Below are 26,440 nucleotides of genomic sequence, written 5' to 3' on the forward strand. Positions count from 1 at the left end.
TTCATGAATATGACGGCCAAAGAGCATGGTTGAGTATCTATTTCAGAACACTGATAAATGCAGCATGACTATTAATGTTAGAGACGACGTTTCGTTACATGGAAAACTAGATATTAATTGAGAAATATATATAGTCCCAATTTTAAGTCAAATTATGAGACATTATGAAAAATAAGTGCTTCAGAGTTATAAGGTTAAAAAAATCTCAGCCTGTATCAGCCGGTCGCTGACAGCTGGGCCCGTGAAGTATCTAGAAGCGGGCGGGAATAAGTGTGCGAGGTTTGGGAGTCTGGGAGGCAGTCGGACAGCCAGCAGGCAGGCACAGGAAGTTGTCCTTGAGGAATTCGTGACTGTAATGGAAAATAATAAGGTTCAGGCAGGCGGGTTCAGGACTGTATGGTGGAACGACCAAAGCTCATGTTAAGTAGGATTTAGGGATAGTTTTGATCAAAGTGTTTCGGATGAGTTTGACGACAGACACGACGTTAACGGTCAAATCAATGAGTTCTGCGGACCAGCGACGTAAAGGAGCAGCGTACAAGAATGGAGGGGGGACGGTGAGTCGGGACACGGGGAACACCCGTCCACAATTTCTATCAACTGGTGGTTTAGAGTTTTTCCTTCTTGGTTTATGAAATGTAAAGTTATCGACAGCTGAAGTTAAGTTGACCTCGAGTTACTTTGTCGACCTGTAACGTTACCGGTGCTCAGTTTTGATTGGTTGGTTCTAATTCAAACGCATATTTGTGACCTAATAACAACACCGTAATGTGGTTTTAATTTGCCAGAGGCATAAAGTATTTATAATATAATTGTTCCTACAACGCGTGTAGCAAATGACGCCAAACTTGCTTAGTAGAATATCTAGCAACACATTTCTCCATTGCTTTTAGAAAAGCTAATATAGCTATGCTAACGAGTCTGACAGAGGGCTGTCAAAATGTTATGGGACACTTTTGGTCTTTAAGTGTCTATTTTCTATCAGTGCTCAAAATACTTGGATACCTGTAGTGTCTCATGCCTGGCAGTAGTTGCCAGTTTGCCAGTAGTAAGATTGACTAAATGATCAGATTTTTGACTGGAGATTGGCATGAGAACAGTAGACAATGATGTGGGCTACTCACACAGGTGTCACATAACCTACATTTGTTAAGGGATTGTTCTTGATCTACCTGTGCATGATGTTTGTACTTGTGTGTTTATTGTTCAGCCACCTGCTGCTTTCTAAAATCATAACATAACCCACTGCAATAACTTGAGAATTGTGTCCTCATAATTATTATTTATATAGTATTATTAGGTATTAAATTCACGACCTTAAGACTTAATACATGGTTTAAAGTGACCTCACAGAATGATTGGATAAAGGCTACCTGCCATTGGATTAATCCTGTCTGCGCAAATTAAGCACCTCAGAGTGTTGACAGTTGTCAGGCGGACAGCAGGTTCAGGCCATGTGATCTTAGCAGGATAAAGCAGACTTGCATTCGTCAGTCCTGAGTGATTGTGACTGAATGGAATATACATGTCATATTGATCGAAGTGGTTCTGCACAAATGCATGTCGCAGTTACCCATGTGAGGCTATAAGCTGTAAAATAAACCACGGTGTCAGTGAAAAAGGCATGCAATGCGAGAATAAAGACTTGATTTGTATATGCATTTTGTATGATGTTTGACAGCTCTCTCAAAGCCAAGAATAAAACTAGAACATTTCATTGCATGAGATGGAATATTTATAGGCGCTTCATAGGTCAAGAACATTTGACAGATTTATGTATGACATTTTGATACCAAAAGTAAGACCTGTTTTGTGAGTATGGAGCTTGGAAATCTGCCTTTATTTTGAAAATACTTCATTTTCCTTGAATCAAACCTGTTGAAAACTGGCACGAATAGACTTCGACATCATTCTGGCATCAGATGTTTGGGAACAGATCTCTGGTTTCTGACTTCTGGAGAACAGTGTTTATGTTTTAATATGTGTCTTACATTGGGGCAATAACGCAACGAAATATGCATGAAAACACAACTCAACTCTGCTTTTCTATCCATAATGCTCTAAAATTCAAGACTTTTCTTTGTTTAAAAAAAAATCTTACAAATGTGTCCACCCGTGGGCATTTACTTGGCATGACTGACAAGGTGTCACTTCATAATTTCAAACCTAACATCCCTCCTGTGTGTGTGTACCTCACATTTTGCCTTTCACATAGGTGAGAGGATTTGTCCAGAAAGTCCATTCTACTCGCCCATCCCTAAATGACTCACTGGAGGGAGAAATTCAGGCCTTCCTCATCGATGAAGACCAACTCCACACTTATGATGACCTCACCAAAGTCAACCCAGTGACGCCAACAACGGGTAACACATTGGGCTATATCACTTGATAAACATGATGCATGATGGGGCTTTGTCCTTCTAGTGCCTACTGTTTTAAGGATTTCATTAGTTATACATTTTTAGTAGTTTTGATCAACAAATTAAACCGTACACTTAATACGGTGGCATGAATCTTGAAATCTCCATGACTAAATGTCAGTGAAAGCTGAATGTTTTATTTGTTGCATAAACTCTGCCTTTATTTACAAATACGCAGCCAGTGTGACACAGTGTTTTCCAGCTCGAGTCACCTTGGACTGCAGCATTTGCTGTGTATTATTTAACCAAGTCAAGATAAAATCTGCATGGAGGACAAAAAAAAAAAAGAAAATGCATGAATGATTTCAGTGTGACCAAAATGCTGCAGTATACACAATCATAGGGAGGGAACAATGGTCATTCAAGTGAGCAAACCCTGGGGCATGATTTACTTTGCACACACATGCCTCCAAAAAATAAAATCATAGTTTCGCCATTGTTTTTGTTGACATGACAATGCAGTGTCATTGGTATTATGTAAGAAAAAATTGGCGTGGGAAACAGTTGAGTGTTTTTGGTGAAACCAAAAACGCGATTGGTTAGGATAAATATATTGTTTCTATGCATGTTTGCACCATGTGGGGGTGACATTAGGTAAAGTGAACAAGTTTGTGGGAAAGAGAAATTTAAACATACGTTCAGTGTGAATCCCAGAAAAGAATCACTCAGGACAATAAAATGTAATCTTTCATAATATTTTGTCTGTGGTTGCCATGCTCATTTCCACCCAATAGATGTTCCTCTGTGAGAGGCTCTAGCTGTTAAACCACCCATAGAAATTGAAAGTTGAACTGTGTGCTTTAATCGATTGCCATCATGTTTCAGGCTGATTAGATGCTTCACAGTGGACGTAACCACTTTGTGCTTGTTAAAAAAAAGTTATATTCTCATTAAATGCTTTGGGGCATGTGAGAACACATCTCTAAGAGCACTGTTAGTGCAGTTAAGTTGGAGTCTCTACTCAGAGGGATTTAAATTAGATGAAATATTGTCCATGTAAAACAGCATGAAATTGCTGAAGAATATTTTCTTAAAAAGCCCTTTGATTACTCATTACTCACTCATCTGTTATTTTATATAGTCAAGGATTTTTATTATAAACAAACATTTCTTTGCCGGTTAAATGCTTCTGTTTTATCATGCCTCATGTGGTTATCATCTGTAAAATATTGGTTGGTCTGTTCTTTTTATGTTAATACCTAATGTCATTCAATGTTTTTCCTCTGGTAGTGTTGAAATGCCTGCAGGCCAGGTACAGTGTGAAGGTGTTTTACACCCATGCCGGCTGCACGTTGGTGGCTCTGAACCCCTTCCAGCCAATCCCAGACCTCTACTCTCTGGATGTGATGAAGGAGTATCACTGTGCTCCTCAGCCCCAGGTATTTACAAAGTCACAGGTGTCTCTCAGTGTAGGATTAACCAGAACTGGCACCACAAGTGTGCCAGCGATCAATATTTCATCAGTATGTTTCATATTTACCAACTTTGCTGAGTGTTAAAGTGCATAAAACATCAGCCTTGCTATTTTGTGGTAACTTCAAACATACATTTCTGTCAACAGGAGTTCAAACCACATATCTTTATTGTGGCGGAAGGAGCCTACAGGAATGTCCGGGGCCAGCAGGCTCCAGTGAACCAATCTTTGGTGGTCAGCGGTGAGAGTGGTGCAGGAAAGGTAAACCAACACATTTTGTGTTAACCTTAAAGAATTAATGTAACCTACTACAGTACATCAACAAGGGCTTTAAACTGTGTAAGTTGGGTATTGACCAATTACAGTATACTGTATATGGGCTAAGCAGATTAGGAATTTTAAGCTGTTTTTTTTTTCTCAAGAATTTTAAGTCTTGTGTGAGTCATTCCCTGAATAATATTAATGCATATTTATCAGCAAAGAGTTGTTCAGTATTCCCTTTTTGTTGTTACAAGATTGGAATACTGTTCCTGTTCCAAACATTCTCTGTTTCCTGCCTTTCAAAATGTGAGGATTTGTTGCTTTGAATATTGAATTTCTTTTCAGCTCTGGGAACTTGAGATGGACATCTCTTCTCTATTATCTAACATTGTTAATTAGTCAGTCTCTGTAAATTGGGTGACAGGATTAGTAGTAATGATAATAATTTGTCTCTTTAAAGACGTGGACATCTCGTTGTCTGATGAAATACTATGCCACGGTGGCAGCCTCCTCCTCAGTGGTGCAGAGTCAGGACACAGTGGACAGAATAGAGAGGAGGGTGCTGGACTCCAACCCCATCATGGAAGCTTTCGGTGAGTAAACTGATTGCTGGTGTCCTTGTTAATGGGAAAATAACCACTATAAGCAGTCACTGTGTTAACACTCTCCCCTCCATGTAGGCAATGCCTGCACGCTACGGAACAACAACAGCAGTCGCTTTGGAAAGTACATCCAGCTCCAGCTGGACAGGTAAAACTGAGCCTGCTGCAATGTATGCACGTACTTTAATACAAGTTGTTCATCAGTTTAATTTGTTCAACATGTTGTTTGTTACATAAAGGTGTCAGCTGTTGGTGGGGGCATCAGTACAGACATATTTGCTAGAGAAGACCAGGGTGGCCTGTCAACCAGCTAATGAGAGGAACTTCCACATCTTTTATCAGGTCAGTTAACAGGGCTCATACAGTCATCTGGTATTTGAGTTTGATATTAACACATTCATAAGTAATTCAGATGTTAATGCTGAGAGCATATTGTTTTTCAGATGATGAAAGGGGCCACAGACGAGCAGAGAAAGGAGTGGAAGATGTCTCATGGCCAACGTTTTGCCTGGCTGCCAAATTCTGAAAAAACAGTAGAAGGTTGGTCTATATTTTTAATGTGTATTCATCCATTTTTGGCGTCTGTGCTATAATTGTCTGTGATTCGCACAAGTAACTGCTGCTCATTTAATGTTTTATAGAGGACTGTTTTCAGGAGACTATTGAGGCGATGGTTCATCTGGGCATTAATGCAGAAAGGCAGAGACAGATTTTCAGGGTAATGTATTGTATCATTGGGCACACTTTACTTTAACCCAACAATTAATTAATAGTCACACTATAATGTAGTTCTAAGCAGATGTAATGGCAATTCAAGTGTTTATTAATGCACAGTACTTGTCATTTAATCCCATTAAGACATTTTTCTATTATTACAACAGTGTTTTACTCCATTCTCATCCATTATCTGTTTATACACCAGCATCCAGCATCATGGGTGCCCACAGGAGGAGTTGTTGTTGGAGGAGGAGTTACATCTGCTTACAACTACATTATTGTCTGTTATAAAGTGTTTATTACATTATATATTTCTTATAAATGCTAAATAATAATAATCATCAACTTTCAGTCTTGTTTCCGTGTGCTTTTTTTGATCATCTTTTTTTCACATTTTCTATGTGTAAGCATAGAATTAAATTTCTCTGTCATAACGCCTTACAGGTAATAGCAGGGATTCTGCAGTTGGGAAATGTGAATTTCTCTTCTTCTTCGGATGAATCACAAACCTGTAACCTAGAGGAACTGTCCAAAGGTACTGAATATAATTTTGTTTAAGACATTTAATCAGTTCTAATCAATCACTTTCAGTTACTAAGTGCTTAAAATCTCCATTATTTAGAAACGTAAAGCTGATGTACTGTAGATACAAATTGTTTGATGCTCAAGGGACTTATTTTGAAAAATTTTGTATAGGATTTCATTCTGCTGGCCTGAAGAATAAATTCCCTGACAATAACTACCAACAAACCTTAAATATGTAATTAACAACCTTCCTCTCCTGCTTGTGTTTCAGACTTCTTGCAGAGGGCTGCTGAGCTGCTGTGCGTCCCTGCTGAGGAGCTTCAGACGTGTTTAAGAGTAAGGATGTTGAAGGCGGGGAAGCAGAGCGTAATAAAGCCCTGTTCCCAGGCAGAGTGCAGTGTGAGGAGAGACTGCCTGGCCAAAGTCATCTATGCCCAGTAAGAATGAGGATCTGATCATCAAACAGAATGTTATAAGGTTTAGTGGAAAGTGCCGGTCATGCAAGAGCTTGTTTTTGTCTTGTGACTAAGACTCAGGTGTTTAAACTCCACTTTCCACCAAACACTCAAATGTGAAGCCATCTTGCCTTTTTGATTACAATAAACAGTGAGGAACATATGTACTTTAATAACTGTTTATATCATAAGCTCTTTATCTTTTGAAATAAATGTAACACTTTATCCCAACAGATTATTTGAATGGTTGGTTACATTCATCAACAACAGCATATGTGCAGAAGAATCCACGTGGTGCAACTTCATAGGTAAGAGCATTATTGTCTTTTATGTCATTGAATGTTTAGAATTTTTTGCTCCAGTTTCTTTACATAAGCTCACACAGTCCTCTCCTCTCCTCTCCTCTCCTCTCCTCTCCTCTCCTCTCCTCTCCTCTCCTCTCCTCTCCTCTCCTCTCCTCTCCTCCCTGTGATCCCCAGGAGTTCTTGATGTGTACGGGTTTGAGTGTTTCCACATCAATAACCTGGAGCAGCTGTGTATCAACTACGCCAATGAGAAACTGCAGCAGCACTTTGTGGCTCATTATCTCCGAGCTCAGCAGGTAGCGTCGCTTTGTTTTGCTTCTGTTTCCATGCAGAGATCTGAGCAGAGCTGTAGAGCCTCTGATGGTGAACAGCTTATTGTGTCGATGTTCAGGCCTCAGACATTCAAGAGGCTTCTTCAATCTTTATGAAATCTGTCATTGGAAAAAACAGAGCATCTTTTTGCACCTTGTTTTATGTGAGAAACTGATTTTGTACTTGAATATTTATGTTTATTTGTGCTTCTCCCAGGAGGAATATGTGTCAGAGGGGTTGCAGTGGTCCTTTGTCAAGTACCAAGACAACCAGAGCTGTCTGGATCTTATAGAAGGGAGCCCTGTCAGTGTGTTTTCTCTTCTTAACGAGGTATGCTGCCCTTTGTCTGTCTGTTGCTTACTGTTGCCCCGTTCACATTTCTTACCTTTTGTCATACTGCTTGTGTAAGATACTCTTGTTCTTTGTTTTTCTATTGTCTAAAGCATTTGTCTGCTAGCTACGTGCCATTTGCTTGTGTGCCAGATTGTATGTTATTTATGTAATGTTCATGTCATTTGCCTGTTTGTAAGTAGTGGGTGTGTTGAAATGTTTGGATGTATTCCACTGCTTTTTAACTTTTGATATTTTCTTTGTAGCCTTTATTCACCTTCCCTCAAAAGGCTATGTCTTTTGCCGGGCTGCCATTGTAGATAAGAGTTTTTTCTTAATGACTTGCCTGGTTAAATAAAGGTGAAATAAATAAAATAAAATAAACACCAAAAATAGAAAAAAACCCAGAAAAAAGCTTATATTATAATAATATTATATTATAATTAGAATAAATAAACCAAGTAATAACTTCAATAATTCCATAAACGCGCGTCTTATGTGAGTGCGTACGTATCGTAGGTGCGCTCCAGTACATAAACAAATAGTACTACACCCCTGCTAACAGGTAAACAAAAATGCCAAAAAAACAAAAACTTTCTTTCATCCTCACATCAAACATGAATTTTGTATTCAAATGTATGACAGTATTTGCTTCTTTTTCTTAAATCAATTATTGTCTTTGGGCACAGACTCAAGGCAATAAAATACAGAGCTATACATCCCTTGATTTCCACCCACAAAGCAACAAACATAGGCACAAAAACCCACGCCAAAAAATACATCATATCCCCCATCAATTTCTGAACCATATCTGAAAAGCGTTTGTCTTGGCATTCAAAGTCTAGGACCTTTTTGTATAAAATGAAATGACGAGTATGGATTTATTTTATTACTTAATGTTTCTAACTTTTTGCATATCTGTCCTACAGGAGAGTCGTCTTAATCGAGCCTCAGACGCAAAGACATTGAGGATTCGTATGGAGAAGGAGCTCTGTAATAACGGCAACATCAGCTGGGACAAGTTCAGCAAGGAGCCACACTTCACTGTGGCCCATTACGCTGGCAAAGTCAACTACCAGATACAGGGGATTGTGGAGAAAAACAAGGTGTGTAAGAAAAGATTTTACATTGTGTTCAGAAGGTTGTCCACAGAGCCATCCTCTTATCCCCTCCTGCATTTTTTATTTTAGGACCCAGTACCACCAGAGCTCATCAACTTGCTGCAGAAGTCTGACAACCCCCTGCTTCACCAGATCTTCACTGATAAGGAGGCTGACAACACAACCAGCAAGGGGCTCAGCAAAGTCACTGTGGTCTCCAAGTTCAAGGTGGGACTCGATTAAAGAGAATATTAGCTTGTCAAGGCCCGGAGAGTTCCTTTTGGGAGGGCTGAGTCATGAAACTGATGATATTAATGTCTGATTGCAGAACTCTCTGGAGAGCCTGATGAAGATCCTCCACACAACAACTCCTCACTACACTCGCTGCATCAAACCAAACCCAGACTGCAAGCCTCTGACCTTCAAAAAGGAGGAGGTAGATGTTCTACACACACATTTATTACGGTTCTCTCGTACCACAATGACAACAATAAGAGTCCACACTTTATATATTCACCAAAGGAGCAGGTTTTGATAGATTTCTCCCATCTGCTGTCAGGTTATCATGCAGTTGGAGGCCTGTGGGATTGTGGAGACTATTCATATCAGTGCTGCTGGTTTTCCAATAAGGTGAGACACTTTCCTTTGTTTACTCTTAATCTTAAAGTTTGTTTATTTTGAGTTTTGTTGACTTGTCACTTCTGTTTCACAGAATTCCTTTCGAAGACTTCATCCAACGTTATGGACTGATTGCAAAATATTCAAATTTCAAGTCAGGAAGTCTTTCTGTTGGTAAGTACTGTTTGTTGCAGGATACATGAACAGTACATTTTGTAATGTTTATTGTGGACAAAGAGTGATTTTTTGTCCTCTCTTTAGGTCTGCTGGTTTATTCTTTTCCTCCAGTAGCTCTCTTAGTAAATTTGATCCTCAGTTCTCTACTCTTCTTGGGACTTTTCCATTTGGTGTATAAAAAAAGGACTTTCTAACAAAATTTGCAACTTCTTATGAACTTTCCAGGTAAATGCATGCACCTCTGACTATCAGGGCTTGCTTTGCATGTTGATACATATTTATCTTCTCATTCCTGATAATTGTACACTTGAACTTCTATTCATATTAATCCACTGTTCAGCTGCTTTTTAGCTATACTAGCAGCTCTATAGAAGGCAATGTTGGTTTGTTTGTCCGTCGGTCTTTCCGGCACTTTGGTCCAGACTGGAATATGTCAACAGCTATTAGATATAGTGCTCTGACATTTTGTACAGGCATTCATGTACCACTGAAGATGAATCTTACTGACTTTGGTGATCCCCTGATTTCCTGTAGCACCACCATGATGTTGACATTTGAAGGTTTTTTGTGAAATGTATTGATCACTACTGGACGGATTGCCACGAAACCTGACACGTATACATTCATGGTCCCCTGTAGTCACTTTGGTGACCCCCTGACTTTTCCTGTAGCACCACTAGGAGGTCAAAATTTGTCCCATACCTGCAAAAGAAATGACTTTCCATCAGCCTCAGTTATACTTTGTGCCTAGTGCTAATTAGCAAGTGTAGCATGCTAACACACTAAGATGGAAAAAATAGTGATCATGTTAACATAGTCGTTGTGAGAAGTTAGCATTATCCTCAAGTAAGACCTCACAGAGCTGCTAGCATGGCTTTAGACTTGTTTCTCTTGTTGCATGAATGTTCAAGGATCCTGCTGACTAACCCTGAATGCTGCCAAATAGTATCAGGTTTGAATAATGCAGTTATATCATATCATTGTTTGTGGCAACTGCTGTTGATTCTGGTGGATTTCTTCGTGCTCTCATGCTAATGCACTGAACAGTTTGTACCTTACTGACTGACATACTGTCAAACAAATGCTGTGTGGTACAACTGAATCTCTAGACTGCTGGAGTGCTGCTCCGCCCATACTTGAATGATGTCTCCAGTGATTGCTCTAATTCCTTTCTGTCTTAGACTTGGAGGCTGACAACAACGACAATCTTAGGCAAGAGGTGGAGAAGCTCCTTTATTTTGTATTACGACACGAGGCGACCGACCCCTTGTACAACCATAATTCATGGGTGCACTGCGGAAGGACTAAAGTTTTTCTCACCCAATCAATGGTCAGTCATTTATATAAAATCTCTGACATCCTCACACATAATAAAAAGTTTATGTATAACTAAGAAATAATTTGCAAATTTACTACATAAAGCCAAAAATGTAACTTTTTCAGTGTGTTCATATTGTATTTATTGGGTGTTTCAGTTACGTATCAGGCTTGTAGAGCAAATGAGGGGGAGTACTTACCTGCCTGGCTGTTGTCTTACAGCTGGATTTGCTGGAGGGTCAGAGGAAGATGATCCTGTCTCAGTGTGCCTTCACCATTCAGTGCTGCTGGCTGCGGTACCAGCGTCGCATACGCAACGCCCGCCGGCAGTCTGCTACTCTGATCCAAGCAGGTAAACTCTTAAAGCCCTGGCCGGGTACCACTGAGTGGACTCAGCAGAGCTCTGTGTCATCACTCCCTCTACGTGAGCCTGCTGGCTTTGACCTCACTGTCTGGCCAACAGGAACCAGCTGGCAAAGTCTGTACACAATGTTTGCAGGCTGACAATGTTTATCCCTTCAGAAGCTGCCACACATGGAAGCTCATCTAATTAACTGTTGATGACAAATGTTCTTTTGATACTCCCTTCTGAATTGGATGTACAGACACATTAATCTCCACAGTGCACTGATTGAACTAGCAGAATGAATGGCTTTATGACGTGTTGAATTGTTTCCGCCTCTTGCAGCCGTGCGGTCCTGGCTGGTCAGGAAGGAGGTCCACAGATGGCACAGAGCAGCTTCAGTCATCCAGAACACCTGGAGGAAGTGGAGGGTGAGATTTTGTTTTCTTGCTCATTGTTCATGGCTTACTCCAACACTGGTGCATTTACAGCAATGTTTAGTAATGTGCACAATCCCCGTTGAATAAACAAATTCATATACATGGATAATATTTAAATATCTGTGTCACTTTTCTGGCAGGCACTATTGAAGACTTTGGCTGAGGCAGAACTGGATGATGCGGAGGACCTACAGGAGGACATGCCAGCACTGAACCCTGTTATCAGGGAGCGAGGCTCAGTGCAGCTCTCAAACATCCAGGAGCCTGTCACGGTGCGAGGGTGGCCCATGGGTCTTGCTCTGGCCTCGGCCCCGTCTATCACCGTGTCTCTGACAGCCACAGGCTTCCAGAAGATGATGTCTGTGATGGCCTCCCTAAACCTGCCCTCCAGGAGAGGGGAGTATAAGGTGGAGACCAACCAGTACACGCGGGGGCTCGCCTCCATACGGGCTCAACCCAAGGTAAGGGAACATCAACAAAGTTCTTTTAAAAGATTGTCATTTCTTTATTGGTTATTTGAAGTTATTTGTTTCTTTTCTCTTTAGGGATCTGTAAAGCTGCACTGTCAGCGGTCTCCACTTCTCTACGCTGACAGGCAACCAGGCAAAAAGTGTGACGTGACAGGGTTCAACGAGATCCTGCTCGATAAAACTTTGTAAGAGCAGAACACTAAGGGTTGATCTCATGGACACAGACGAGGGACAATCTGGTACAGAGGTGGACCAGAAGCTGCTCCTCCACTATCTGACACAGAGGGAACAAACCTGGTATTTTAAGCTGTTTTTTTGTTTTACCAATACATGTGTTTAAAGTGATCACTGCAGGTCTGATTAACTTTTTTTTAAGAATGCCAAAGTTTTTACAAGGAATGTAAAACCTGCACCCTGGCGTAATAATACTTTAACCTCACAAGTGGTCAGGTAATGCAGTGTGCTGTGAACCTGACCGTCAACAACAAAAAAATCATCAGGATAAGGCAGAGACCATTTGTAGAATAAGTGCCATGTGTCCCACACATAGAAAATGTGGTGTGAGTTGTGATTATGATGATGCCACTACAAGACCAGACAAACGCAGTATCATTTTTAATTTAGTCTTAAATGATAACTGGAATTACATGTCACCATCTTAGCACCTTTTAAAAACTGATGACTGCAGGTTTTTGTCTCATTATTTTCTCTTTGGATGTGTGACTGTTGATCAAAGTGTTGGGCCTTTGATGAGTGCCTTTCTTGAAATCTACACTCAAATCACAAATGGGCTGTTGGTAACAGTATTTATTTAGGGTGACTATTTATGTGTAGTTTGATAGATTTATTGTGGGTGTAAAAACATATTGGCGATTCAGGTGCACATATGTTAGCACAACATCCGGCATTTATTTTGAGTGTAATTTATTCTGGAGAAAAAACTAATCAAGCAAGTTTGCACATGTAAAGTTCATGAAGTTTTGCACATTAAAGCCTCCTCACATATGGCAACTGACTGACAAAAGTCATGAACAAGCACACATATGACTTGTGTGAAACAGGGAAAGAATGAACCAATCAAGTAGCTGCTTTTTGTTTGATAAGGGGTCTTTATACTATGCACATCTGCTAAATGTTGAATGAAATCACTTTGTTTTAATCTACTGCAGTCCAGAGCATTAATGCAGGTACTGTGTAACATACCAAAGTCTTTTTACTCGTGTTTTATGTGGGAGAACAAACATGTTTTTATAGCATCAGGTTTTCTTATATTCAAGATCTTTTTTCTATACATTTTTCAAAATAGCATACGTGTAACTTAACCCTGACCTTTTTATATTCCTAGTTTCAGATCAAACACATCACTACAGGGACAGTACCTGACAGATCTTCCTTTGTTTGCTAAAGATTTCGTACTCTTTCAACCTTCTCCAGCTGTAGATTCACTGAAACTTTATAATTTAATCTATATGCTTGTTTTTGTCAGCAGTACCAAGGGATCAATGTACAACAACTTGAATTCTGTTCATATTTAAACGACTGTTTTGTTAAAATAAATATCAGTGTTGCAACATTTTGATTGTAGAAGTTTTTCTTTCACCCCAAACTTCACATGTGATCTTCAAGTTCACACGTGACTTTAGTTAACTACATTTTAAAACCTTCGGTGTTGACTCAGGAATTGATAGTTTAAACATTTCAGCATTTATTTGAACACTATTTACATTCTGTAGCATGACAAGGCACATGACAGGAAGTTAGATCAACACAAATGACAGCAACAACATTTGTGGCACATGACATTTTATATTAAACAAGGTACCATCCCCCGTACAAAAACATAATAAAAAAAGTGATTGGACAGAAAACTAGTTTATAAATCATCATCATCATCATTGTAGGTTAATGATTGTGCTTCATTTTCTACAGTTTTCAAACACTGATCTGAAAATTCAACAAACAGAGGCTCCTGCATGGCAGCCTTCATCGCATCGTATTTGTTGTCCGCATCATCAACAGAGCGCAGTAACTGTCTCAGATGAGGGTTGCAGAGAAGATCTCTCAGCTCTTTTGACTGACCTGTAGAGGAAATAAGAAAACAAGAATTATCCACTTGGTTAAACTTGATTTGTGCGGTCATTCGTAGATACACTAGACATGTGATGCTGCTGCCAAAAGTGTTAAGAAAAACTGAAGGGCTAAGAGCAAACAAAAGGTAATGTTGGATTCATACCTAACATCTGGAGCCTCTGTAGCGGCACTTTGTCAACGATGTCCTCTTCATGCAGAAGATCAGCAACAGTCCACTGATCTGTAAAGACAATAAAGCAAAGAGAGCTTTTCACACAAGGCATCGGAAAACCCTGACCGGTCTTTACTGGGACTTTGAAGGGACAATTAAAAGACCATTCTGACAGTTTAAAGTAACATATTTCCTACCACTTCTCAAGTTCAGCTTGTCCTCCCCGCTCTAGCACATTAATTCAACTATTTGTATGCTTTTTTTTTTGCAGCGGTAACATCTTCCATGCTGCCCAACCCTACATATTACAATCAGTAATCTTGTGCTCTTGCTGGCTGATATGGATGCATTACACAACAAACACAATCACAGGGATGATGAAAGAATAACATACCGGTGTTGAAGGCATCCGTATCCTGAGGAGCAGCAATAGGTGCGGGCTGCTCAATAGGAATGCAACTGTCTGTGGACAAAAGAGGAAATGAGAATATGCATCAGATGATGATGATGAGCAGCACAGTATTTCCTCTGATTATGATTACAGCTTGTCTAAACATCACATAACTACATGACTGAAGTACCGAAATCAAGCTCATTTACCTTTGTGCCTCTTGTAACAGCCAAGTGAACAACTGTAGGAAAAAAAAGATCATGAAAAAAGGCATTTTTTCTAGCAGATGATAAAAACCTCTGATTTTACTAAATAGAGATAATACACAGTGGCATAAGGACATAATGTACATGTCATTTTAAATCGGAGACGGCATCTATAAATAAGCAAACACGTGTATCCTCAATTAAAAGTCACAGTGAGGTAATGAATGGATGAATTAAACCATCAATCAAAACAACCTATCATGTGATGTCTTCTGGGTGGCTCAACAGCGAGATTAGTCGCCTATGACGTCAAATCGCAAAACGTTTTGACCTACGTGGCTTGCCGTCGCATGTGGTATTTATGTACAAAATTGTTTTCACGTGTAATTTATCGACGTTATATTAAGTAATTGACATGCTCTGTAAATATGTTCATATATTTTGTTACAAATGTCCCCATGTTTTAAAGTGGGGTTACTGTGTGAACCAATGTCATGTTGTACAAACGATGCTACGTAACGTTATCGCACTTTAGCTTTGGTGGATAAGGCAAATATATTTAATATTCTTTTAAGTCAGGTCCAGAAAAACTGTCTTTCACAATAAATGCTATTGTTCTCTATTCTTAAATGACTATTTTTAATAGGTCGACTAGAGACTATAGAGAACCTAGCCAAACAAACGACTCGGCAGTTAACTGGAAGTTATCTAGCTAGCTAGCTAGCTTACAGACCGTTATTTTAAGTTACTTACTATCTTATTTTGCAGGCGGGACATCTGTATTTAGGTGTCTGTTCGCTGCACACGCTACAAATCTGCATCTTGGCTGCTGACAAAAATAAATGACGAATTAACAGGTGAGTTTACTAGCAGCTCCAGAGCGGCTCACGTGTGTAAAGACCCGGAAGTAGTCATATGACTTCCGGCTACATACCCCTTCAAAATAAAAGCAGTTCTACTTTAGTTCCACACTAATAAAATCCAAACACTGGTCAGTATATGCGAGTCTCTGGTACCACTGTTATACCCTGTTTTACTTTTATGTGTGTCATTTATCTATATAATATAATCAATGCAATGTATTTTCCACAACCTGCAGATCTGAACTGTCAGTGCTTCCTCATCATCGTCCAGTTAGACACTTATTTTGGAGCCTTGTTTGTTTGGTTTTGCAGAAGTGAAACCCCAAATAGCTCATACCAGTGAAAATGATCGTACAATTTAAAAAAATAAAAATAAAAATCTCTCTCTAGGCTGCAGACCATATCCTTGAGCATTTCAAAGGCAGTCCTGCCTCCTTGGTGTCAATCCACCAATCCACCAGAATACAAATTGGTATACACCATGCACTCATTCCCCCTGAGAAAACACTGTACACACACAGGTGGGAGAATCATATGGAGTGAAAAGTTGGTTGGATCCACTGGACATGTAAGGCAAAATACGAAAGGCAGAGGGATAGATGGGTGGTTGATGGTTTTAAAGAAACTATAAAAACACCAAATGGTGACAAATCTGTAATGCAGCCTGCTTAACATAACTAGACCAGTTGTGTTCAAACACATGAACATGTTTATCAGTTATGAGCAATAGAAATAAAACAATCCAAGGTGGTTATATTTACATCAGTTTTTATTGATTCAAAATGCACCAACAGAAATGACTATATATATATATATATATATATATATATATATATATATATATATATATATATATATATAAGTTTTTCAAGCATACACCACTGACCTATATAGCTCAACACAAACTATTCCTGCACAGCTGTGACTCGAGAGTCTTGTTACAGGGTAGGGTAATAGAATGGAGCCGTTTCATGACTGTTTAAAGGACATCATATTCCCACTGTCACAGAGCTCCATTCACTCGTTCAGGGAGGGCAGAGACACTTGGCCATGGTCAACATCGGAAATCCAACTCTTGTCCGGATCTGTGTGCAGAACAGAGTGAAATGGTCATCACAAATTACATCCAGATCCTAAAGGTTATCTCATTATCTATTCTCCTGCAGGTTATTTTTTAATTAATTATTCGATCTGTAAAATGTCAGAAAATACTTAAGTGTGGCAAGGATCACATTTGAATATCATTAAAAAGGACTCAAACAAATAATCAAACAATCCAGATGATTGGCGATTAATTTTCTGTGTGCTGACCAATTGATTAATCCACTCGTTGTTTTCATCTTTATGTCCCCACTGTGCTGGCCTGAGTTATGGTGACAACTGCTTCAGTTTAAAGGCAACAAAACACACTAGTTACTCCACCGGTGCAAAAAAGAAGTGTGACTTGTTTTTATTATGATACTAACAGAATAGGTGGAGCAGAAACACAACAAAGGAAGATACCTGATCCTGATAGCTCCACCCACCAGTGACCCGATAGATACAGAACAGAAATGTTTTTCACACAGAGATCAAAAAGATCCGGACTGTACTCAGAAAAGCTGTAATTATGGGCGGTTACTGCTGGACTAATCTGCAGGATCTCTGTAGTCAAATATCCGAGCAGGAGGTTGTTTTTTTCTCTCACAAAGACCTATTGTTCCAAAATAATGTTCGGTCAAACATGTACAAACACTATTCTCACACCTCACAGACACACAGTTACCTGTAAACGTCGAGGGAAGCGGTCAAGACGAGGAGCTCTTGGTTCTCCTGCGCTTCATTTCGCTGTTGTGAAATTTCTCTGCTATCTTCCTCTCGTGCCCCGCGGGGCAATGGCGGTTCGTGTTCAGCTCGATCTCTCTCTTGGTTCTCCCTTTGCCGCACGCGTGGCACGAGTATTCCAGCAGGTTGTAGTAGTCATACTGATCGTAATACGCCTCCTCGAAAGAAACAAATCTTTCCATGTCTGTCGCCATTTGGAGACGGAGTGCAGCAGTTTTCACCAGACGAGTCTCGGAACAAGTAAACAGATGATGTCACCCTGTGTTTATATACACGTGGTCACGTGGCCGTTGCTATGCCTCTTGGTAGTCAAGGAAATAATGGTTGTACTGTGTGATTTAGGAAGAACTGTGCTGGTTATTTGGAAATAGTGATATGTATAGTTTAAAAACAAACAAACATTTAAATTATTTTTAAAGTTATTTCACCTTAGATGTATTTTTGTCCTCATCCCATGTGTTGTTGGACTGAATCTGTGTTTATGTTGTCTTCTCTTTTGTTTCATGAATATTTGAACAATATATTATCATTAGTATTAGGTTTATGCATGACAAATTGAACAATGTTCAGATAAAATCAATGTTGGAAAATAAATGTTCTAATAACAATGTTGCTAACGCGACATTATTGTAAAAAAGAAAAAAAAAAGCATGCAGTGTGTAGCCTGGCACAAACCAAAAGATGAGACTTTATTAGTCCCTCAGCGGGGATACTGACTGAGTTTTAGATGGAAAAGTAAAACAGAACAAGCAAGACAGAAGTAGAGTAAGATAAAGTAATAATAATAATAAAAATAATAATAATGATAATATACACTCTTTGCCTTTGAAATACAGATATGACCAAGGAGGACAATTGCACATAAATGCACCCATTCTTGTAATACACACACATTGCATTGTACAGCATTGTAAATATAAATAAAAACTTGCCTGGAGACACTGATTGCACAGGATACAACATGAATTGCACAGGAATGTTGCACAGTGGAGGCATGTGATATGTATAAATATGAATATATGGGATTTACACTATAAAATATACATAACCTTCAGCTTACTTACTCTTATATATGAGATAAAGAGTACAGCAACATTGTGCAGTGTCAGAAACCTAATGTGCTCACATATTAGAAGTGTGAAGTTTGTCCGCATAGAGAGCCATGTTGAGGGCCCTGTGTTTTTGTTCCTGGGCCCCTCGGCCGGCCCCGCCCCTCACGGTGAACACGTACTGACGCTTTTCCACGTCGCAGTTCTGTCTCACAGGCGAGCTCCCTGCGTATGTATGCGTGTCTCCAGCTAGGCCAGAGAGTGATGGCGGCGCCCGTCCTAAGAGTGTCCACCCCTCGGTGGGAAAGAATAGCTAGGCTTCTCGTTTGCCTTTTAGGCATACTGTTGTCTCTATATGCTTTTCACGTCGAGAGGGAAAAGGCTCGGGATCCGAGTTATAAGGCTATGTGCGACGTCAGCAGCTCCATCAGCTGTTCAAAAGTGTTCAGCTCAAGGTAATTTGAATTCAGCAAAGAGCGCTCAATGAAGCTGCCTGCTATTGTGACAATCTGGGAAGGGCTGCGCGGTTTTAACTGTCAGATGCACTCAGCTAGCATTTGCCGGCTGCCCTCTGCTGCTAATGCTAACTGCAAACTATAACTGCCGGCGTGCTCAGAGCTGGCTGTTAGTTAAATAACCTGTTAGGAATAACTTAACTTTTAGCTTATCATTCATTAGACACATCATTAGCTATCTAGCTCGATGATGCTAACTTCGCTAACCGTTAGCTAACGCAGCCCATTTGTTAACGTTGTAGTTACTTCTTAGCCGGTTAGCTATCGGCAGAAAGCCTTCAGCGTTGCTAGATTAGCAATTTATGAATTAATGATTGCTAACGTGAGTTTACTGGTGCCAGCACTGGATGTTCTCCATGAATGTAACATCTGTAACACCAACTTTAGCACAAAAGTTGAAGATAGCTGGTCTAGTCCAACACTTGTCTTGTATGTTGGCTGTTGCTGGATAAAGTCATTCATCCTCCCCGACCAAAGCTAAGATTTTTGGTTGTTAGCTGGCTCAGTGTTGATAGTTTTGGGTAACTTTTGAACCTGCTAGCTAGCGCCCACACTAGCTGTCACGCTGCTGTCATTAGCCGCCGTGCTAATGTCACCGGGCAGCTACCAGTCAGTCCAAAGGGTTAAACAGTACACCCCAGCTACCTAAAGGGACAGTGCACAGAGGTCAGAGGAGAGGACTGTCACAGTGTTGGCTACAGTAAAGTTTCAGTGCTGCTTACAGTCACACATTACTACCAGAAAGATAAACATCCACAGCTACACAGATAAAGCTGCTGCTAGAGTTTTCCTTAAGCTCTGTCCATCAGGAAAAAAACCCAGAGTTGGTTTACTCACAAAGATGAGTTTGCAATCAACCATCAGTCATTTAACATTCAATGTGGCACATTCCTTGTATAATTATGTGAAGTCGCCCTAACAGATTCACTGTGGGCATGCAACAATTAATGAAAGCTAACCCCACCTATTGATTGCCACTGAATGAGCTCTTTGCAGGGCCACAACAAATACTCACAGCACAGCTGGAATGTAACCTGTCTGGGAGTTATCACATATTTGTAAGATGAGTGAGTGAATTGTCTGTCTGAGTATTAGAGACAGTCTCACCTGTGTAACCCAAAATTAGCTCTGAGCCCTGAGTTGTGTTTGAATGTCTTCACAAGTAGTAAAAAGGAGAATCCTAGCAGTTTCTATATCAGTCTAAAAACAATGCTATAGATAGAGAATGCTCTATAATCGGTAATGCAACTTATTGTATCTATGTGTGCTGAATTGCCTGTTTTGTGCATGCCTCCGCAAGTGCTTATCTGTGTAAGATAACGCCTTGATACACAAGCTTAAATGCCTGCTGTAGTGAAAGTAATAGAAAGCATTGTTTGAAAACATAATTTATTATATCCAAGGAGAATAAGCTCCAACATAGCGATACATGAAATGAGATTGCTAAACATATTGCACACTCGGAGATAACTGTCGCATGCTATTTTTCCAATTATTTTGATATGGTAACATACTTGCACAGAGGCTTTTAAAACTTGAATGATCCCCAAGTCTTAGCGTCATTCGTTCCAAATATTAACAGTGTGGTCGACTGTGGTTCTTGGTTGTCAGTTACTCTGTCACACACTCCACTTTAAAAAGTAGTTGTATGACTTATTTATTCATCCATTTCTATCATTTTTGTTTTGTGGGAAGCCTAAAGGGACAACAACTTGCATTTCAAACATTCGTACTGAATTAATTCTTATGTTCACTTATATGTTTTATAAATATGATTAAAAACGAGAGGCTGTGTCAGGCTGTGTGATAAAGAGCACTATATTTGCTCAACATGTTGAATAAGTTGAACATTCCCACCGAGTGAAACTCATACTGTTCTTAACTAGGCAAACTTATTGCACATCTATTTTGCCTTTTAGTGTGCTGGATGTTGTAGTTTGTGGTTTTCTTTGAATGAAATCTATCGGCACATAAACATGATTTTGAAATTTGCCATAAATATGATCTCAACATGCTGAACACAAACAGCTTCACAGCAGGGCAAAAGCTTCAGTTTTACAAGAGCACCAGCTGTGTTGCACAGGTTTAAAGACGGTGGTGGTGAATAACAGACTGGTATTAACAGGTGGGCAGCCCCAGTAGTTGTGCCACAGAAGTTCAGACAAATTATGTCATCCTCTTGAGATGGTACTTAAAAGAGTTCTTAAAATAAGACAAATTCAATGTAGGGTTTCTCTTTCTCGTGCACTGAAGTACTCAAGTCATGTCGGGGTGATTTTCCCGTACAAGAAAGACGTGCTTTTTTATTTTGCAGTATTTGTTTTCTCCTCCTAAAAAGTCCAGATGGGTTTTGTAAATTAATTGATCAGTTGATGAACAGATATTTTTCATTTGGACTGTTGGTACAACACGAAAACACAAGATGATGTCGCCTCAGATTCTAAAAAACTGTGATGGATGTTTTTTACTGTTGTGTGACGTGTACACAAACAATCAAGAGAATAATCGGCAGATTAATCGATAATGAAAATAGTCTTTCATTGCAGCTTTTAGATGACTGAAGTCTAAATAGTTTTCTGTGTATTATAATTTGCCTATCCTCAAATCAAATTTTGCTAAAGAAAAAAGATGAAATAAGATAAAAATCACCCAGGGAGTACTTCATGTTCTTGGAAAACGAACATTGGGAAGCCCTGCTGTATACTTCTTTTTTTATCTTTAGTGTGACTCATTGGGTTTGGCTTTCCTCAGCTGTGATTCGATCTGTTTACATTGCCACAGTTTTTTTTCTTCTGTAATCCTGAAATTAAGTCGTAACCACCTTCTTTGCCTATCCTTCTGTGTGGTTAGGTGGGGTCGAGGATTTGGACTCTTGGGCTCAATTTTTGGAAATGACAGCGCACTGAACCAACCCAACAGTGTCTACGGGATTGTCTTTTATGCCTTTCAGCTTCTACTAGGTAAGATGTCATTTTATTCAGAGTAATCTGCTAGTATTGCTAATTTAGGTAACAAATCTCCTTAGCGAGTCTGCTGACACAACACTGCCTGTCATGGCTTTATTTGCCAAATCCTGACTCACATGACACTGACATCATGTCTAGTAGTCGTATAAATATAATTGTGTTGTTAAATAGAAGGCTAATGGTTGAAGGTTGACCTACTAAACTGCAATCAATACATGGTGTTTTTTTAACTTAATTCTTATTAAATTCAACTAAGACTGCAGAGATAAAATATTGGTGTAGTGACAGTGACAATAAGCAAAGCGACCAAAATGCCTTGGGCGCTGTTCTACAGTGTCCCAGTCTGATTATGACACGACAGCTCAGTCATCATAAAGTGACTTGTTTTAACTTGAAGTCTTTCCCCCCTTTGGTTACACTCACAGTCACTATCTCAGTACATTGATGATGTTGCTGACTCAGTCATGCTGGTTTGACATGTCTGCCTGCCGAGTGGCCTGTAGGCTCGCCCGGCCACCTGGCGCTGGCACAGAACAAGAGGTCCTTTTAGCCACAGCAGCTACCACTCATTTGACTAACACAATAGCAGCCCAGTTAATGCCACGCTGCAACAGCGGCTCAAGATTTCCATATTAAAGGCATGACTACTCAGTTTCACAACTTTCATTATTCTCGTGGCCTTGGACTGTCCCATATTTGAGTGTAGGCATGACTCCAGAATGTGCATAACCAAAGCTGTATTCTCGGATTAATGCCAGTATACAGCATGGGACTACTGTCGAAAAGGTGTTTACTGTAGACTTAAATGTTCTTATCCACATAAAATTAATGCTGTAATTGTGCCTCTCTTATTGTATTTGTTTTTTTATTGTTGTGAAGAGAATATCAGTGGCAAAATGGTTAAAATCCACAAAATCATGTGCCATTTTGTGTCGCAATATGAAAACAAATATCATGATTGAGAAACTAAATGGATAAGAAACCAGAAAGTAAAGTTTGTATTTGGATAACTCTGCAAATTAAATACCCTCAAATCAAAGTACTTCATCACATTAATACAAAAAAATCCTATAATTAAAAATACAATACCTGCATAAAGTAGTCTTGCTCATCGATTTGCGACATTACCCACAATAGTCTAATACGCCCAGAGTGATTCATACTTACAAGGCATTAACGACATGACGAAGTCTTTGGATACTGACAACTTTATTTCAGCTCGTATTGTCATATCCTTCACCCCTAAAAGAAAACACATTGTCAGGATGTGTTCTGGCTATCTCTCATAATAAAATACCTCTCCTGTACAACAACAACTTTATAAATGTCTGGTAGTGATTGATGTCACCACCTGTATGGCCCCCCAGTGGTTGATACAGGTGGTAACATCAACATGAACACCAGCAATACCACAGTGTAGAAATACTGTTAGTAGTAAAAGTCCTGCATTTGAAATTTTACCAAAGTAAAACTCAGAGTACCAAAAGTAGAAGCACGTATCATGCAGAATGTCTTTTTTTAGAACAATTCTAACAATTGATGCACTAATGTGAACATTGCTTTAATGTTGCAGCTGATAAAGGTGAGAGCATTTAAATATCCCCTCCACATTTAAATTAAGGCATACAAACAATTATCTTATGTGAGTCTGACAAGGTTTTTACAGAAAAAAGTACAACTACTGCATTAAAATCTAAAAAATAGCATGCATTCCTTCTTGCTCATGAAATATTCCAGGAAATATGAATATGCAAATATTTTTGCATAATGTTAAGTCCTTTCACAGTGTGTGTGCACTGGAGGCTTCAAGTTTTCACATCACACTTGTGTATGCTGAATATTGGACCAGGATTGACTTCCAAACTATTTGTGATGTCACTAATCATGCTCGTAGTCCCGCCTCTCACAGTTTGATTTTAATTGATCACAGAGAAAATGTACACTTTCTACAATAAATGTGAAAACAGCCTTGTAGTGTTAAACTCTGCACATGCATCACTCTACACAGTGAAGCTCAAACATCTAACAGTAGGAACAAGAAGAGAAACTTTAACTCATTTATAAACAACTGGTTGATCAATAATAATAATACCTCACACTTTATTTGTTGATTATATTTTGTTTTAAAAATTTGAATACATGTACTTAGTTACTTTCCACCCCTGGACCCCACTGCAGCTTATGCATGTTGGGATTTCATTTTCTATCATTAATCATCACTGAAATTGACAATGTGTCCAAAAGTTGATTCTAATGGAACGCTCATTAAATTAAATCAAGCACACCCATTAACACTGTGTGTTTCACAGTGAGCACTGTGAGCTGTCACAGCACTCAGATATGCAGCTTAGTCATGCTTTTATGTTGTCAGTCTCTGGGACTCCAGAAACTGTTAGCTGGGTATCTGAAGAAACCAGGACCCCACTATTCCAGCTTAGGTTTGGAGCAACCAGCGTTTTGGAGCAATGTATAAATCCTAGGTTCATTTCAAAGATACTGTAGATCAGATTGAAAGGGAAAACCTTTCATATAACAAGGCAGCAAAAGAGAATCCCCATCTGTTGTTTAACAGTGATCGTTACGAACCAAATGAAAGGCCACCAGCACAAACACTGATGAAACTTAACCTTAGAAATATGACTGCACCTCATGTGACAACACAATAATATGACCAGTCTATTCACTGTTTAAGCTCAATGTCATCACAAGATGCTGATGACAAAAATAGAGAACTGTCTGAAAGCTCTGAGCAAAGAGCCGACTCATCAGGTTGTTTGTGTGTTTCAAGGTTGTGTCTTCTTTTTCTAGTTATTTGTCTCAGCTTTAGTTTGTGTTTCTCGCCGTAGGAATGACTGTCAGTGCAATGGCCGCCCTCATTCTCATGACGACATCCATCTTGTCGGTGGTGGGCTCGCTCTACCTGGGCTACATCCTCTACTTTGTCCTAAAGGACTTCTGCATCATCTGCATCACCACATATGCGCTGAACTTCATTCTCTTTATTCTCAACTACAAGCGACTGGTTTACTTGAACGAGGCCTGGAAGCAGCAGCTGCAGGCCAAACAGGACTAAGCTGTCGAGAACGGCAAGAAAAATATGATAAACAAACAAACAAACGACGACAAAAAAAAAGAAATGTGACCTCTGAACATTTGACTTGCCACCAGGAGACCTTGCTTCCAAAACAATGTTTATTCTGCTGTGTGTTCAAAAAAAAATGAAGAAATTTAACTTAAATGTTGGGCCTGACATCTCAATGTTGCAAACACGGAAGGATTCGTAAGTGAAAGCTGATTTTTCTTTTAATTTCGTTTTCCTTGTTTAACATTGTACTCACTTAAGGAAGGGGCTGGCTGTGTGTGTGCGTGGGGAAACGCATCAAGCCGAGCAAGCAGAGGCAGAACGAAGGAGGACGGCTCTCTTTTGAACAAAAAAAGGATCGCAGAACGGAAGAAAAACAGGACATTAAAGGGGTTTACTTGAAATGGTTAGAAAGGTCCTATTACTGCACAGCGGATCTGCACTAAAACTCGGAACCGAATAATGGCTCCCAAAATTAGAAGAAAAAAAACACTCATTAGGTCATCGTACAGTTCGCAGATAAGGTTCTATGGCGGGGTGGGGAGGGATGGGGCAGAATGGTTAACATTTATACAGAGTAGGTTTTTTTTTTTTCCATGTTTACACTTCGTAGAGGGTTTCTTTGTGAAGAGGACCACTAAAAATTAAACAGGACAATGTGAGATATTGTGTGTAGATCAGTCAGATTGTTTGTTTTGCAATTCTGTAAATAGCTGCTGAGCAATATTCCAGGCTAGATTGTGATTTAGTGTTGACACAAAACCTTTAAGGAAAAACATTTTAAAAAAACGGGAGAAAAACATCAGTCAATCTGGAACAAAAAATTGATCGAGGTCACAGTGAGGTGGTGGAGGAGGAGATGTGCTGAAGATGTGCTCGGGACATCTTCCGTCCTGTAATCCTGGTCAGGCATGCAGTTCAGAGTTGTGTGGATTTCTTTGTTGTACGTGGTTATCGTTTCATCCGGAGCCACCGACACGAGTCTTTTAAAAAGCAGAACTGTAGGTTCTTTTCACCGAGTTTGCATAAAGGCACCCTCACTCTTTATTTTTGTGTTATTCTGTGAAAAGCATTCCTGACCACCACTCAAGTGGGATCCATAAAGACTTATGTGCCTAAAGGAGTGTTTAAGGTGAATTACCTTTCTTTTCTTTTTTATGTTTTGGGTGTGGGAGGGTGGGGATAATGTCATGTCAACATAAGTTTTGCTCGTTGTTTTATTGTCACAGGTCCGAGGCTTTATTTTTATGATCACAGTTTTGTAAATTAAGATACCAGTGAAGTGTTTCTCCCTCCCTAATAGAGTCTCATGAGGTAGCGAAGGCTGCTGCACTGTGATTGTCTGCTCAAGGGTAGAGCGGCCTGGTGGCAGAAGCATCTCTTATCTTTGCCGTTTCAGTTGCGTTAAATGCTCATCTGGCTTTTGTTCACTGTCCGGCAGCCTGTATACATTTGATGTCATTTGAACGGTAGCGGTGATCTTGCCAAGCTGAGTT

At 39.6% G+C, this 26,440-nt stretch overlaps 3 protein-coding genes across 3 annotated transcripts; 2 read left to right on the forward strand and 1 right to left on the reverse strand.

Moving 5' to 3' along the window:
- The first annotated feature begins 330 nt into the window (after window positions 1–330).
- Window positions 331–13,379, forward strand: myo19 (myosin XIX). The gene is made up of 24 exons (XM_073480060.1): window positions 331–557; window positions 2,216–2,363; window positions 3,651–3,799; window positions 3,982–4,095; window positions 4,556–4,688; window positions 4,776–4,845; window positions 4,937–5,039; window positions 5,141–5,237; window positions 5,339–5,415; window positions 5,859–5,949; window positions 6,211–6,376; window positions 6,629–6,702; window positions 6,874–6,995; window positions 7,228–7,341; window positions 8,271–8,447; window positions 8,532–8,669; window positions 8,770–8,877; window positions 9,001–9,071; window positions 9,154–9,233; window positions 10,418–10,566; window positions 10,776–10,905; window positions 11,242–11,327; window positions 11,477–11,797; window positions 11,882–13,379. Exons 1-24 carry the CDS (start codon window positions 462–464, stop codon window positions 11,993–11,995), a joined length of 2,928 nt encoding a protein of 975 aa, XP_073336161.1. The 5' UTR covers window positions 331–461; the 3' UTR covers window positions 11,996–13,379.
- Window positions 13,380–13,487: 108 nt separating this feature from the next.
- On the reverse strand, window positions 13,488–15,537 carry znhit3 (zinc finger, HIT-type containing 3). The gene is made up of 5 exons (XM_073479818.1): window positions 15,399–15,537; window positions 14,649–14,680; window positions 14,443–14,511; window positions 14,040–14,117; window positions 13,488–13,885 (listed from the first exon to the last, which is right to left on the reverse strand). Exons 1-5 carry the CDS (start codon window positions 15,464–15,466, stop codon window positions 13,680–13,682), a joined length of 453 nt encoding a protein of 150 aa, XP_073335919.1. The 5' UTR covers window positions 15,467–15,537; the 3' UTR covers window positions 13,488–13,679.
- A 3,108-nt stretch (window positions 15,538–18,645) lies between these two features.
- vkorc1l1 (vitamin K epoxide reductase complex, subunit 1-like 1) lies at window positions 18,646–25,100 on the forward strand. The gene is made up of 3 exons (XM_073479721.1): window positions 18,646–18,836; window positions 21,747–21,856; window positions 24,709–25,100. Exons 1-3 carry the CDS (start codon window positions 18,646–18,648, stop codon window positions 24,933–24,935), a joined length of 528 nt encoding a protein of 175 aa, XP_073335822.1. The 3' UTR covers window positions 24,936–25,100.
- Window positions 25,101–26,440: the final 1,340 nt, after the last annotated feature.

The sequence above is a fragment of the Pagrus major genome, chromosome 13 (assembly GCF_040436345.1).
Source record: "Pagrus major chromosome 13, Pma_NU_1.0".
In the NCBI taxonomy this organism is placed as follows: domain Eukaryota; kingdom Metazoa; phylum Chordata; class Actinopteri; order Spariformes; family Sparidae; genus Pagrus; species Pagrus major.

What these genes read in the sequence shown, in the direction of transcription:
- myo19 (XM_073480060.1), top strand. Translation starts at nt 462, where the DNA reads ATGAGTTTGACGACAGACACGACGTTAACGGTCAAATCAATGAGTTCT. An exon ending in CCCAGTGACGCCAACAACGG is followed by an intron (nt 2,364 to 3,650) that starts GTAACACATTGG and finishes TTCCTCTGGTAG; the next exon opens with TGTTGAAATGCCTGCAGGCC. An exon ending in ATCCAGCTCCAGCTGGACAG is followed by an intron (nt 4,846 to 4,936) that starts GTAAAACTGAGC and finishes TGTTACATAAAG; the next exon opens with GTGTCAGCTGTTGGTGGGGG.
- znhit3 (XM_073479818.1), bottom strand. Translation starts at nt 15,466, where the DNA reads ATGCAGATTTGTAGCGTGTGCAGCGAACAGACACCTAAATACAGATGT. An exon ending in CCCGCCTGCAAAATAAGATA is followed by an intron (nt 14,681 to 15,398) that starts GTAAGTAACTTA and finishes TTTTTCCTACAG; the next exon opens with TTGTTCACTTGGCTGTTACA. An exon ending in CTGTTACAAGAGGCACAAAG is followed by an intron (nt 14,512 to 14,648) that starts GTAAATGAGCTT and finishes TTTTGTCCACAG; the next exon opens with ACAGTTGCATTCCTATTGAG.
- vkorc1l1 (XM_073479721.1), top strand. Translation starts at nt 18,646, where the DNA reads ATGGCGGCGCCCGTCCTAAGAGTGTCCACCCCTCGGTGGGAAAGAATA. An exon ending in TCAAAAGTGTTCAGCTCAAG is followed by an intron (nt 18,837 to 21,746) that starts GTAATTTGAATT and finishes CTGTGTGGTTAG; the next exon opens with GTGGGGTCGAGGATTTGGAC. An exon ending in TGCCTTTCAGCTTCTACTAG is followed by an intron (nt 21,857 to 24,708) that starts GTAAGATGTCAT and finishes TTCTCGCCGTAG; the next exon opens with GAATGACTGTCAGTGCAATG.